This window comes from Rattus norvegicus, chromosome 9, assembly GCF_036323735.1.
Source record: "Rattus norvegicus strain BN/NHsdMcwi chromosome 9, GRCr8, whole genome shotgun sequence".
Taxonomy (NCBI): domain Eukaryota; kingdom Metazoa; phylum Chordata; class Mammalia; order Rodentia; family Muridae; genus Rattus; species Rattus norvegicus.
The window spans coordinates 95,956,068-95,970,908 of NC_086027.1; the positions used below are offsets into that span (position 1 = coordinate 95,956,068).

Genomic DNA, 14,841 nt, shown 5'->3' on the forward strand with positions numbered 1-14,841 from the left:
CTTTAATCCAGGAACATGGGAGGCTGGGGCAGGAGAATCACTGCAATTTCCAAGCCAGCCTGGGCTATAGAATGAGACTCTGTCAGAAAAACAAAAAGAAAAAACTGAAAGAAAACAAAACCCCTAAAAAAAGGCCTGAAGAGAAAGGCATGGTCCCTCTTCTATCCAGGGATTGACACTGACAAGGACCCTGTTCCACCCTGAAGAATGAACACATTCATCTTGGATTGGTTCCTTTACTACCGAAAGATCAGTAGTCTTGTTCCATTCAGGATTTAATCCTCAGCTTCCCAGAGTAAGAACACTGACTGACATGTCTGTTTTCTTCTAGTGTCCAGGATGAAAATCTGGTTTTTGAAGAGTTTGCTCGACAAAATCTGAAAGATACTGGAGAGAATACAGAAGGGAAGAAAGATGAGGATGCAGGCCAGGATGAGTGAAGACTTAGCCTTGATGCCTAGAAACTGCTTGTAGTCCTGGTTGCCTTGTGGGAAACCCCTGGTAACCTTTCAGAGTTATGCTAAATACGAAAGCTCGAGCATTCTTCCCAGAAATAAAGTCTGTGGGTCCTCCCATCATGTGTCAGGCTGTATGGCTGGGGCACTAGGCTGTTGTCACTGATACAGAGCCTGATGCCTTTAGGGTCTCTGGAGTCTGAGAGTGAGGGCAACATCTAGAAGAGAGGGCAGGCTATCACAGAATAACTCGGTGCTACTGTGCTCTCCAGTTTTTGGGGTGGGGGGTGGGGAGGTCAAGGATTTTCAGCCAAGTTTCTCCGGATACACATGGAGTGGTAAGTTTAGTTCCTGACCAATCCTAGTTACAGGGCCCTTTCAGAAGCTCCTGAGTTAATAGGGCAGAAAACAAGTAAGGACAAAAATCCCCTCATGACTCCACTTTGGGGTCCAATCCCTTCTTGGCTTTCGGTTGCTGGCCAAGGTTTTTCTATTTCACACAAGCATCAAACCAGATTTGGTTAATAAAGGTAGGCAGAACAGAAAAAGGGATCTGTCCCTGGGGTGTCCAGAAAACTGAACTAAACTGAGGAAGAACCTAGGCTGCCATGCTCAGTGTGACTAGAAGCTATGATCCTGGGAACTCAGCTCAGAAGCTCGGGCTGGCACCCAGCAAGCCTCTGTACCTAGCCTCTGCTATCTGTGCTCTGGATAGCACATCTAAGAAAAGAGAATCTGACGAGCCCAGCATTGGCTTGGTGGACCAACATCTCCTGACCAGCAGTGGCCAGGCCTGGCAACAGGTTTATCCCGACAGATGGACTTCATGATCATACTGTTATTATGGAGAGGAAGAGTGGGAAGGATCAGAGAAGGGGAAAGGAGGCACAACAGGGGCTCTTTCAGGCCTTATCAGAAGGCCATTCCTGGCCATAGTGTCCAGCATTCTATATTGTACCAAACAGTTCTTTTGATATCCGTGGAAGGGGCCTGTGTGTGCACTGGGGTATGGGGGAAAGATGGGATGGAGAGGCGGCTCTCATCCATGGTCAGGGAGTGGGCAGGAAAAGTGGTAGAGATTTCTGTATAGTTCAGCCTACTCACTAGTGGCAGGCTGTATGCATGTACAAAATACTTTCCTAACTGTTGTGACCAAATACCTAACAAGAGTAACTGAAGAAAGTAAGGTTTTGTTTTAGCATATGATTTGAGGCAACAGAGTCCACTGTGATTTGGGGAGCATGAAGAAGCTGCATCTGTGGTCAGAGAGGAATGGATGCTGGTACTCAGCCTGCTCTCCCCTGTTTGTTTCAGGGTAACTCCCCTTCCCTTGGTTAAACCTCCTCAGAAATGCCTTAATAGACATACCTGGAGGTGTTTCCTAGGTGGTTCTAAAACTGTGAAAGTTGATGGTGAACTTTCAGGCTGCCGTGTGCCACTACGCTCCATGCTCTGGATTTTGATGTGAAGGCAAAGCTGGGAGCCTTACCCTGGGTCCCACACAGACAAGGCAAGGCTTGGACCTGTGTGCTGACTTTGAGTTCCCTAGTACTGGGAGAGGTGAGAACTCATTTATGAAGCTATGAAAATGGTAATATACATAGAAAATTGTGGGTTGGTGGGGGTAGACACAGTCTATCTCCCTGTCCCCCAAGCTGGGGTTGGGGATAGGGTGCTGTCATGGTGCCCAGGCAAAGGGATGGCATGCTTTTGGAGAATGCAGTACTTCCTCACGGTTTCTTTCCCCTGCTTTTTGACCAGGCAATCTGCACTGGTTAGCTCCTGGTGGGTGGAGCTCCCTGTCAGCCAAGGAGGCTGGGGACTCTGCCTAGTAGCTCCTGGTGAGAGAACCATCCTGTTGGTTCCTGCATTGCTTGACCCCAGGACATCCTAAGTCAGAGTGGACATTAATAGGCCTGACCTGTGGAGCAGTGTGGGCAAGAGAGCCAGGAGGGAAGGGCCAAAGCCGGAGCTCTGGAGACTAGAGGTCAGAACAGCTCTTGCCCTCCCAAGTTATTTCGGTGCTAAAACATCCAAAACAGGCTTCCAGGTGCTGGTTTGTTTATATACTGCAGCTGCAGAGGGAGTGGGGGCAGGAAACAAGCAGCCAGCTGTCCCAGCAAGACTCTGTGTGTGTGTGTGTGTGTGTGTGTGAGAGAGAGAGAGAGAGAGAGAGAGAGAGACAGACAGACAGACAGACAGACAGACAGACAGACAGAGACAGACAGAGGAGTGTGTGTGTGAGAGAGAGAGACAGATACAGAGATAGAGACAGAGACAGAGAGAGACAGAGAGAAGAGTGTGTGTGTGTGTGTGTGTGCACGCACACATGCGCATGTGTGTGATTGGCTCTGCTGTGTATATGTGTGTGTCACTGACTCTGTTCTTTGTATGTTGTTGTTATGGGCTCTGCTCAGCCTTCTTATACATTTCTTTGCTGGCTTGCAGAAACCTCAGAAGGCAGGAGATCTGAGAGCAGGCTGAATGTGTGGCTGAGTTTTGGGGTTAGGTGCAATGTAAAAAACAAAACAACAAAACCCAACCAAACCAAAAACCGGGTCAAGGAGCAGAACGTGTTGCACAAACAAAGGAGCATTTGGGACAAGGTTGGAAGAACCTGGTGGCAAGTGCCTTTACCCACTGCATCATCCGGTCAGCCCTAAGACAGTTGTTTGGTTTTAAGATTCACATTTCTGTGTGCATGTAAGTGTATATGTATGGCTATATACTTGTCATATGTGTGTGGGAATCAGGACGACTTTCAGGAACCCCTTCTCTCTGGGGTCGTGGGGATCAAACTCACCGTTGTGAGGTTTGGCAGGCAGTGCCAACTGAGCTATCTCACCAGCCCAGTGGGAGAGCCTAGGACAAAGCTGTACATCCAGCAACCACAGGTCTGGAAAAGCAAGGATTCCTGCCATTTATTAAATGCCTGCCTTATGCCAGGCACCTCCCACATGACTCCAGTTGCTCCAACAGCAGGCACTACCACCCATTTATTTGGAGAGAAACTGTCGTTCAGAGAGATTAGATAGGAGAGTTTAGAGGGTCAGAGAGGATAGCAGAGCCTTTATAAGTAAACAATGGCTGCCCTTTAGTTCTTTGAAAATGTTACTGACACAATTGCCATTCACTTGTAGTTGTAAGATAAGACAGCCTTCATGGGCTTTACGGAGTGGTCTCCTTTTACAAAGCTATAGAAGTTCAATATTGCAGACAAGTGCTTACCATGGTGTCATTCCCTATCTGGTTTGGGTCACCCAGTTCTCTCATTTTTTTTTTTTTCACACACAAACTCCTTTTGGAGCTGTTGGATTTCCTGCTCTTTTGACAGGTTTTATCCCCTGATTTCCCATTAATTTCATAGGCTGGATAGTTAGCAGGTCGCAGCCGTGGGTGGGGCATGTAGGGGTGGAAGTCAAGCACATCTGGAAGTGTGTGTGTGTGTGTGTGTGTGTGTGTGTGTGTGTGTGTGCGTGCATGCACACATGTGTTCTTTTGGTTGTCACAAATGTCCAGGAGCCCAGGGAATCTCTCTGTCACACCCAGTGAGAAGCTGTCCTGCTTCATGGAGAGTGAGGGTCATCCCAGGCTTTCCAGATGGAAACATGCCAGGCCGTTCTTTCTGACAGGATCGGTCCTCTTCTTCGCATGTCACTGAGACGGATGTGGCTGGATGTGGGGTGTGTTATTACTGCCACCTTGGTGTGCCCTCCAGGTGGGGTGAACTTGTGGTGCAGCAGCTTGTCATTAGACATGATTCACTGTGTGACTCACTCAGGGAAAGAGGCACCGGAGGGAATGCGTTTCTCCTAGCCAGCCGGTCTTGGGGGAGTTGATGGCTCCAGTCCTTTCTGAGATCTCCAAGGGAACCACACTGTGGGTTTAGCAGGGAACAAAAGGGCTTCTTCACCTGTCAAAAAGAAAAAAAATCACACCCAAGTTAGGTCTCTCTGCCTTTAGAGCCTAACGTACTTCTTTTCAAGCCAAATGCCCTTCTCCTAAGCACATTTTATTTCAAATAGTTTTAGATTTACAGAAGAGCACTGAAGAACCCAACACTGTTCCCCCTATTATTAATATCTTACATCAGAGCGGCTGCACCAAACGAAGTGGCATCGACACATTATTATTAAACTAAACACATACTCTGTTCAGATTTCCTTACCCAATGGCCCTTCCCTGTTCCAAGATCATGTCTGGGATCCATGTGACACAGTCAACCTGTCTCCTTAGGCTCTTTGGCTGTGAAAATCTCCAGGGTTTTTTCCTAATCGCAGCTACTTATCCGTCCTCCCATCTGTCCACGATTTCTCCCGGCTAACTGCCACTGCTGTCATGTTCTTACCCATGGCTCTGGTTTCCAAAAACCATAAGGTCCGGAGCTCAGATGTACCTTGGGCTTCTAGCAGGTGCAGAAACACACCTGGCACCTCAAGCCAAACCACTTATTTCTTCCTTGAATCGGTGCTTTTGCTGACGATGCCGCTATCCCAGGGAAGCAGATTCTTGATTCCCTTTTGCACTATGAGCAGTTGGTCATCTTCCTCCCTCTGCTTTCTGTGTGTTATCCCTGTCTCTAATCCCTTGGAGCTAGCCTTGTCAGCATTGCCTAGAGCGGTTGCAAGCTCTTCCTAATGCCTTCCCTGCCTCTAATCCGTTTCTAATCCAGGGCATAATTCTCAATCCAGGCACTTGAGGTGCTTGGCTTTCCATCCCCTCCTCCTCTTTGTCTTCTTTCTCTCAGTTGGGATGGGGTCTAGCTCATAGTCCAGGATGACCTCAAATTTGTGAGCCTCCTGCCCCAGCTTTCTGCCTGCCGTTAATGACCTCATCTTAACATAGTTTCCTTTGTTTGTTTTATTCCTTTTTTTCTTTTTATATAGTTTCCTTTTTATTCATTTATTTTTTACCTTTTTATTAATTCTTTGTGAGTTTCACATTATGCACCCCAGTCCCACTCATCTCCTGGTCCCCTGTCCGGTTGCCCTTGCAACAACTGCCCACTCCTCTCCCAAATAAAACAAGTACAAACAGTAACAAAATCAAAGCATAGAAAACATCTCATTGTGGAAAGCTGAATGTAGTATGTCAGTGTGTCCTAGAGTATGTCCCTCTGTCCCCACCTGTTCACTTGCACAAATGTTCATTGCAATGAGTCATTACAAGTCTGGTTCAAGATCTTTGGCTTCTGTGACACCATCAATATTAGATCCTCATCAGGACTCCTCCTGGTTATTCTGTTGTTGTCTGATGTCATGGGGATCCTGCAGCTTTGGAACAGCAGGACTGGCACTTACACATGTCAACTACTTTCAGATGATATAGATTTTGGGGTGGGACAATTCAGAATCCCAGATCTGGGCCTGGGTGGTAGCAGAGCTGGTCAGCCCGCCACTGGCTGTCCCTTATCCGCACCACCAGGGCCAGCTCACCTGCACTTACATCTCCAGAGCCAGCTCCTCTGTGCTGCCCAGTCAAGGTGTGGGAGCCACTCTCCCAAGTGCTGCTGTCTGTGAGGGGCTGGGCCAGCTCTCCTGCTCTCTCACCCTTGGGGCTGTCTCACCATGCCTTTGTCAGCAGAGTTGGCTCCACTTTTTATTTTCTCCTATTTTTATATAAAAAGGACAGTAGTCCTTTTTAAAAAAATGCACTTTACAATTGAAAAATTTATTTAGAGTGTGTGAATAGGTGTGTGTGCCATGCACATGTGTGTAGGTCAGAGAACACCTTGACAGTGAGCACCTTTCCTTGCTAAGACATCTCACTGACCCCACAATTACCTTTCAAAGACCCACTCTTTAAATACAAATACAATCACATTCTGAGGGCCTTGAAGTCAAGACTTCAATACTGATTTATGGGGAAACTTCCTTCCGCCACATATTCTCTGCCTTTCTGCCCATGTTCTATTTAGGAACTTCCCTCAGGCCTTGGCTTCCTGGGAGGCCAACCCAGCAGTACTCAGATGGAGGAGATCAGTTGGTCTGAGTTCACACTCTGCCTCCCTGGCATACTTAGGGGAGTGATACCTGAGACTTCCGCCGCTGTTAGGGGCTGGTTCCTATTGGTTCTGCGGGGGTGTGGCTGAGGGGTGTGGCTGAAGGGCCTGTATTTCACCGTGCATGCACAGGGGCTCTATATGGGCAGTTGTCCCTATCAAGAGCTATAGAACTTGCCTGTGCTAAAAGTACATACACAAGGGCTAGAAAGATGGCTCAGCGGTTAAGAGCACTGACTGCTCTTCCAGAGGTCCTAAGTTTAATTCCCAGCAGCCACACGGTGGCTCGCAACCGTCCGTAATGGGATCCAATGCCCTCTTCTGGTGTGTCTGAAGACAGCCACAGTGTACTCACAAAAATGAAATAAATCTTAAAAAGAACAAGAAGTACATACATTATGATAGCTGTCAAGCCATACGAGGCTATTCAGTGCTGCAAATGTGACTAGTGTCACTGAGGAACTGAAATTTTTGTTTTCTTTGAGACAGGATCTCCTCTGTGTAGCCCTGGCTGTCCTGGAACTGACTCTGTAGACCAGGCTGGCCTCGAACTCAGAGATCTGCCTGGCTCTGCCTCCTGAATGAATGCTGGGCCACCACTAAAGTCATGAGCCACCACTGCCCAGCTTGGTTCTTGTTTTGTTTTTGTTTTTGTTTTTTTTTTTAAACTAAATGTCATTCTTTAGCCTAGGCTGGTTTTAAGACTAGAGCTAGTTAATAGGCATTTAAATATAAGTACTTGTATGTATGAAGCCAGTGGCTTCAGCACAAGGTGGAGTGCCCTGGTTCACCCAGGGGTCTCAGATCTTTTCCATAACATTGGGGCTGGTCATGCTCTGTGCTGGCTGGGAGACCAGGATCCTAGCCTCATCTTTGTGCCGGATGAAGAACTTCCCATGGTTCCTGGTGGTATCTGACTTGTATTTCCTCTAGAAAGAGTTGCCCAGTGTATGAGGCCCAAAGCTTGCTGACTGGTGGGTAAGACAGAGGTCCCTGGTCTCCAGCAGCAGCATCTGAAAGGGTGAGGGGATAGCTAGACAGAACTCTGCTGACTTGCCTCGTACAGCAGGGCACAGTAGGAGGGTAGCACATTCTTCTGGTTGGCACCAAGTCCTTTTCCACCTCAATGTGCCAAAAAACCCACCCCAGATGGAAGCCACTCCTTTTCAAACTGCATAGAGTCCTCCTTTGGCTCAGTGTAGACTTCATTCTGCTCACTCTGTCTCGCTAGTACCCCATCACTCCCTTCTGAATCTCTCAGTTCCCTTATTTATCTCTCAGCCCCACCCAGTAATTCAGAGTGGCTACTTGCCTCAATACTTCATAGATCCCTGCTTTGTGACCCAGCCAGGCTCAGCTACCTCCCTACAATGCGCCCCCTCCCCTCCCAAACCTGATTTCTTGCTGCCCTCAGGCCTCAGCAGAAAAAGCCAATCCCTAATCTGGTCCTTGAAGTCTCATTTGATCCCACAGCTCACTGGTTCCTGTCCTATTCTCATTTCCCTCCCTCTAAACACCAGTTTCTTTTATTTTACTTTATTTTTCTTGCATTTGGTCCTTCACACAGATCAGACCTCTGCCTACAACACGGTCCCTCGGTTAGGGTCAAGTCCGGCTTACTTTCTTCATCTCTCCTTAACAGTGGCCTTAACAGAAGTTCTGCGTTTGCACGCAGGCATCCACTCTGCAAACTGTTTCACCAATATAGTCCTGCGGCCTCTTAGAGGTCACTTATATTCGGGTGTGAGTGGGGGAAAAAAGGTGTATTCAGAGATAAAAACCAGAAATTGTGTTCCAAGAAGAAAACGACAGAAGACATCAGAATGAAAGAGATGGGTCAGGCAGAAACAACCCAGCAAGAGCCCTGCAAGCCTGCGTCTGCCCCTACTGTTTACGGGGGCGCGGTGGGGTGGGGCGGCCGGCCTCTAGGCCCCGCCCCGCCTAGGCTCCGCCCCAGGCACTGGGCTCATCCCACCCCCGCCCCGCCCCGCCCCCCGCGGCGCGCGCGCTGGCCGGGCAGCATGGCGGCGGCGGCGGGCGCCCCTCCGCCGGGTCCGCCTCAGCCACCTCCGCCGCCGCCGCCTGAGGAGTCGTCCGACAGCGAACCCGAGGCTGAGCCGGGCTCCCCGCAGAAGCTTATTCGTAAGGTGTCCACGTCGGGCCAGATCCGGCAGAAGGTGAGCCCGCGGCGTCGGCCGGGCGCGCGCCCCTCACGCCGCGGTCCCTGCCGAGGCCCGTGACCGTGTGCGAGCGGCCGCCCAGGCCCTGCCGGGCCCGAGGTCCTGCGGTCACTGCTACGGGGCCGAGCGCGCCGCGGCTTAACGGGCCGCGGGGACCGGGCCGCGGGGCTGGGGCTACGGGGACGTGTCTGTGGGGACTGGTCGCAGGTGGGCGCCGCCACTGAGGAGACTGAAGCCCGGCGTGCTGCTGGGGCCGCTGCGGGGACCGCTGCGGGGGCCGCAGGCGTGTGCTCCCCGAGGCCTGGGGGTCTGCACGTCTGAGTATCGGGTGCTGCTTCCCGCACTCACCTGTGTTAGACTCACCCTGGAGTGCCCACCTCGCTGTGGGGTCCTCACCCCTATGTCCTGAAAGGGAAGGGATGCGCGTGGAGTGGCCGCTTCTCCCTCCTTCCCTCCCTACCACCTTTCCTCCTTGGGAAAGCCGGGACTCCTCACCCGCTGGGCACAGAACTCTTCGGTGGAGAACTCCAGCCGCTCGGGATCCAGTGTAGAGACACACATGCCTTTTTGTGGTCTTTTCCTAAGAATAAAGTTGCACCCTTTGCTTTCCTTTTCTGGTTCTTTTTGAACACTGCGGATGGTCTCTTGCTGGCGTGATCCCTCCTTGTTGTTGGAAGGGCTTCCTCAGGCAGGTGGCTGGACAGGTGGTGGAGAGCAGGTTACCACCGTGGGGCAGCCCTGGCAGTTCCGGCTGGCACGGGCGGGCTTGCTCATCCTGCTGCAGTGCGCTTTTCCTCCGAGGCCAGTTAATTACCCTTTACTGGAAGAGCCATTTCTTGTTTTATCATCTGTCAGCCTCTGTTACTTGCCCGGGGTTGTGGGTTGGGGTGTCATTTAGGTGCTGACGTGTTACATTTGTTGTGCGGTATCCAAGTCACTCAGCACACGGGACCTAACACCTGAGTTATTCTAGCTATAACAGTAACAGTCCCAGGGATGGTAGAGCGATTGTATATAATGGTTCTTCAATTTCTCTTGAGCTAGCCTTGCATACTTCACTTGGGTTTTATTTAGAGTTGGTGATAACCCAGTGAGTCCTCAGGATCCCGTTTTTGGGCTCTTATGGGTTAGAAACCAAAGTGGTTCAGTTAAGTGACGGGCCCAGGTGAGGCTCTCACTGATGGGAGGTAGTTTCTTCATTTAAGGGTTCCAGTTCAAGTAGGGCGAGGACACCAGTACATGTTATGTTATAGTAAATGCTGTGTTTGAAAGTTTGGGCACACCGGAGAATGGTCAATGGTTCGTTCAGGTTGAGTGAAAGAGGCAGGACAGGTCAGTCAGGGCCAGATGTGAAGGCAGCCTGCAAGAGAGCACTTCCGAAAGTCATTCTAGGCATGGGAGCCATGAGCAGATGTTCCTCATGAACGTGTTTAAGGAGCCTTGATGCCCTCTCCTAGTGCTTGGTCCTTAAGATGGGTAGTGGTGTGAGGCAGATCAGATCCTGTGACTGAAGGAAGTGCCGAGTGAAGGCCAAGATCACAGTGGAGAGGGTGGGTCCTCAGAGATCCCATTGAGTCCAGAATTTTATTGGTCAGGATGGTCTCCCTGTCTTTCCTGTGGACGAAAACAATAGCTGCTATACCAGCTGTTCTCGTTGGTGGGGAGGGGGAGGTGAGTGACGGCTGTGGTGTTAAAAATACACCCGAGAATTGCGTTCGGAATACATTCACATCTGCTGTACAGATAGCTCAAAGCTGGTTTTTCTTCTGGGTTGCTAGAGCTTAAGATGTGGGAAATAAGTTTACTGTGTGCTACTTTTGTAGCAGAGAGGCCATTCACAAAATTTTTCTGGTAATATGTGTGTGGCATATAATGCAAAATTCCAAATGGTGTGATCAGAATCCACTCTTAACTGTTTGACCAGAGGAGCTTAGTGCAGGGGCGCTGTGACACAGGTGCTGAAGAACAGAGAGGAAGCTGCAGGCAGTGAGGCAATTCAGAGATGAGGCAATACACAGGAAGCTGCTGCTACCACTGAGTGGAGGGACAAAGGTCAAAGGGAGAAGACCACATCAGACTTCGGGGACAGTGGGCTCCTCCAGAAACGAGCCCAGGAGTCTCATCTGGCAGAGAGAGCTCTGGGAGAGCAGAGCTGCTGCTACATATGTACTAGTCCTTTTCTGCCTGGGCATCCTGCCTGTAAGGGTCACCTCCTCTGCAGTCTGAAACACAGCAGAGTGGAGGACGGTCAGAGGACCCACTGACCCAGGATCAGAGCTGTGTGTATGGCAGGTTTTCAAAAACATTAATCTACTGTAACCTTTAGCCCTCTTAATTTAGGAGAGAATTGCTAGTGGTCCTCTGATTTTAGTGTGCAGACACATCTCCCTGGGGATCCTATTAAGTCCCTGATGCTTGTTGAGGAGGACTGGGTGGGGTCTTAGTATATTTTTAACAGGCTCCAAAGTTGATGCTGCTCTCTAGGAAGCATGCTTTGAGAAGCAAGACTAGGGTGATCCTGTAGAGAAAGAAACCTCACCAAGCTCCATGTACATCTTCTGGTCACAAGGAGTTCTGAAAGTTTTTCTCTAAGTCTCCCCTGCAAATCAGATGTATGTAACTTGGGGTGGCCATTTATGACATGTTTGATTGGCATCTTTTTCCTAGCTTGTTTGAATTCTTTGCAGTTGAAACTGCCCCCAGCAAACACATGGCTTCACTTGTGTCTTTCGACCACAGAACACAGTAATGACATAGTTAGGGTAGAAAGAGAAACAGCTAATGCAGCAGGCAGAGCGGTAAGCACATCAGCACTTTGGACTGTATTGTAAAATTTGCGTAAAGTGCAGTGTAACTCTTTGAAGTTATTAAGATAGAATTTTGTTAATACAATTTTTAAAAGTTAACTTTTTTTTTGATTTGGGTATAGAAATGTATTTCTTTTTTTCTTTTTCAGTTTTCTTTTTGAGACTGGGTTTCTCTGTGTAGCCCCGACTGTCCTGGAACTCATTTTATAAGTCAGACTGGCCTCAACTCAGAGATCTGCCTGCCTTTACCTCCCAAACGTTGGGATAAAAGTCATGAGCCACCACACCCTGAAGAAATGTTTATACTTTTGATTTCAAATGTAAAGCATTTTTTTCCCTTTGTGAAAGTAACAGAAAGTAAGTAAAGGGGCCAAGTTTTATTTTTTATTTTACTGTTTGAAGGGAGATGGTTTCATGTAGTTCAGGCTAGTCTTGAACTTGCTATGTAGCTGAGGATGTCCCTGAACTTCTGATCCATTTGTCCTACCTGAGTATATGCTATATGCCCCACCACTCCTACTTTTTTTTTTTTTTTTACTGTCCTAAGTTGTTTATTGGATATGAATTTCACTCCTACTTTTTGCTGTCCTGAAAATTGAATTCAGGGCCTCAATGCTAGATAAATTGTCTACCAGCTGAACTACTTGAAAAGCTCAGGTTTATGAAACACAGCTGTGGCTGGGGAAGTATCCCAGTGGTTAGTGCTTCCCTAGCATGGATGAAGCCGGTGTGGGGGGGGGCATGCCTGTGACCCCAGCTGGAGATAGGAGTAGGAGAATCAGGAGTTTAGGGTCCCCTTTAGAAATTCCCTGTCTCAAAAAAATAAAAGAAAATAAAAAAATAAAAGAAAAAACGGTCTATAATTCACATGCCATTTGATTTCCTCATGTAAGTAATGGTTCACCTGGGCATAGTGGCATTTGTAATCCCAGGTGGTCTGCAGGCTGAGGCAGGAGAGTATGGAATAGCCTGGGCTATATTAACAGGATCTGGTCTTAGAAAACAAAACAAAGACTGCACAGTTGGGTGGCTTTTGGCATGTTCACGGTTGTGCAAGCGTCACACAGCCAATTTTAGAACTTTTTCGTCACTGGTTCCTCTCAGCTCCCTCAACCCTAGGCAAACTGCTCATGTATTCTGTCGCTATGCCTGCCCATGCTGATTACTTTTTAGAACTGGAGTCATTTAGTGTGCTTGCTGTCTTTTGTGTTGTTTGTTTCTTTCTTTTTTTTTTTTTTTTCTTTTTTTTCGGAGCTGGGGACCGAACCCAGGGCCTTGCGTTTGCTAGGCAAGTGCTCTACCACTGAGCTAAATCCCCAACCCCTTGTGTTGTTTCTTTTATTAAGCATATTTAAATTTAAAAAAGTTAGTAGCATGTAAAGTGACAGGTTTCATTGGAATACTCACATATTCATTAAAGTATCATACTTACATTCAGTATATTTTCAGGATGCCTCCAAGTTATATTGTGTGTCAATACCACATTCCTTTTTATTATTTAGTATTCTGCAGTAGAAATAGGCATCATTTTATATATTTATCAGTTTATGGATCAGTTTCTGCCTTTTGGCCTTTCAAATAACACTCGTGTGAACATTTGTGTACATGTTTGAATAGACATGTCTTCCTCTCTCGTAAGTATATACATAGGAGAGTAGAGTTGTTGAGCTTTAGGAAACACTGTTAAGGTTTGGAGGACCTGCTAGGCTGTCTCCTGAGTGTGCAGTGTGTGCAGTGTCTGCATCCTTGCTCATCTTTACTGTCTTTTTTTTTTTTAAAAGATTTATTTATTTATTATATATAAGTACACTGTAGCTGTCTTCAGACACACCAGAAGAGGGCATCGGATCTCTTTACAGATGGTTGTGAGCCACCATGTGGTTGCTGGGAATTGAACTCATGACTTCTGGAAGAGCAGACAGGTGCTCTTAACCACTGAGCCATCTCTCCAGCCCTACTGTCTGTTTTACTATAGCTCGTCTATAGGTGTGAAGTGCTATGAGATTGTTTTCCCCTTCCTTCTTTTTCTTTTTCCCTGTGTTAAGTAAGAGATGAAGCCAGATCCTCATGTGGGTTAAGCAAGTGCTGTACCATTGAGCTACACTTACAGCCCCTATAAATGTTCAAATTTTGCACAGAACTTACTATATTATAATGTCACATATATGGGGTCCTCTCCCTACTAGACCCTAGCTGGAGAAGCTGCCTCCCATCAAAAGAATCCTCACCAAGGTTCAAACCCAGAAGTAATAGCTGCCATCCCAGCTGCTCTGGTTGGTCTTAGCAGGGGCTCCAGGCCTTGACGTGCTAAGTGTTGTGCCAGGCACTTGGTGCTTTCTTCAACAGCAGTGACTTTCAGAGAGGCTAGGCAGGAGTCCAGACAGAAACCGGCAGGTTAACAAGAAGAGGGGATATTACTGAGGCTAGGGTGCTTTGAGAAGACATCAGGACTCTGAGACTCACCTGAGAGCTGCCAAAGACTGCTTGAGGACTGCTTGACAAAGTGTGAGAAGAGAGATCAGAGGGGAGTGGAGAGACTGACTGAGCCACATTGGTGAGTGCAGTGCTAAGTGGCATTGTCTGATGTGGCTAGACTCTGGAGAAGACCATGGCCCTTGATGAATGTGAATGGGACACTGGGATTGCATTTGCCTTTGGAATTAGTACTGGGGTCTGTAGTGGGGATAGTATCTTCCTCAAATCTGATCTGGCCCAAACCTCACATATAACCTTATAGAATGTTAGCTAAGGATCTTGAATTCAGGGTGAACTCTGATGTCTGGTATCTTTTTAAGAGGAACTTTGGACCCAAAGACTCAGAGGAAAAAGTAATGTATAAACAGCTGGGTACAGGGGCCAGCAAGATGGCTCAGCAAATAAAGCCCTTGCTGTGTAAGCCTGGCAACCTGTTTGATTTTTAGAACCCACCTAAAGGTTGAAGCAAAAAACTAATTTTACAGGATTGTCCTCTGACTTCCACACATGTACCCCTCCCCCCATTAAACAGACAAATAAATAATTGGGAAACAAGACAAAATAGCTGGATACTGTCACAGTGCCTAGGGAGCTAGAGGAGCCATGCCTGGAATTGCTTTCAGCCCTAGCTTCCTGCACTGTGACAATACGTTTCCCATGATTTTAGCCTTGTAGGGTATAGGGCTTTGTTCCAGAGGTCCAGGATGTTAGCACAGGGTATGGTAGGGCTGAATGCGGGGCCTGGGGGACTGACCTTTGTTGTGGGGTGCTTCTGGAGGGCTGAAGTGTCAGGCTTGGTCAAAAGGCAGGAGTCCTGGGTGAACTCTCCCATTTAGGTTAGGACCCTCAAAAGCCACTTGTAAGGAATATTGTGAAGCAAAAATAACACTATGGAAAGCCTGTTTGAAACCATCATAGTCCCA

The 14,841-nt window shown here is 48.0% G+C and overlaps 2 protein-coding genes across 4 annotated transcripts in view; both read left to right on the forward strand.

Moving 5' to 3' along the window:
• Sag (S-antigen visual arrestin) overlaps window positions 1-574 on the forward strand; it is a 41,002-nt gene extending 40,428 nt beyond the window's left edge. The window contains exon 15 of one of the 2 annotated variants that reach the window (XM_039083069.2): window positions 332-440. In XM_039083069.2, coding sequence (XP_038938997.1) covers window positions 332-440 — 109 coding nt within the window. Of the gene's footprint in view, window positions 1-331 lie in introns of both variants that reach the window. The other variant, NM_013023.3, reaches the window with a different exon arrangement.
• A 7,865-nt stretch (window positions 575-8,439) lies between these two features.
• Window positions 8,440-14,841, forward strand: part of Dgkd (diacylglycerol kinase, delta) — a 90,654-nt gene continuing 84,252 nt past the window's right edge. Inside the window, exon 1 of one of the 2 annotated variants that reach the window (NM_001427452.1) lies at window positions 8,440-8,633. In NM_001427452.1, the coding sequence (NP_001414381.1) occupies window positions 8,478-8,633 (156 nt within the window). In that variant the 5' untranslated portion in view covers window positions 8,440-8,477. The remainder of the gene's footprint in view (window positions 8,634-14,841) is intronic. The other variant, XM_039084724.2, reaches the window with a different exon arrangement.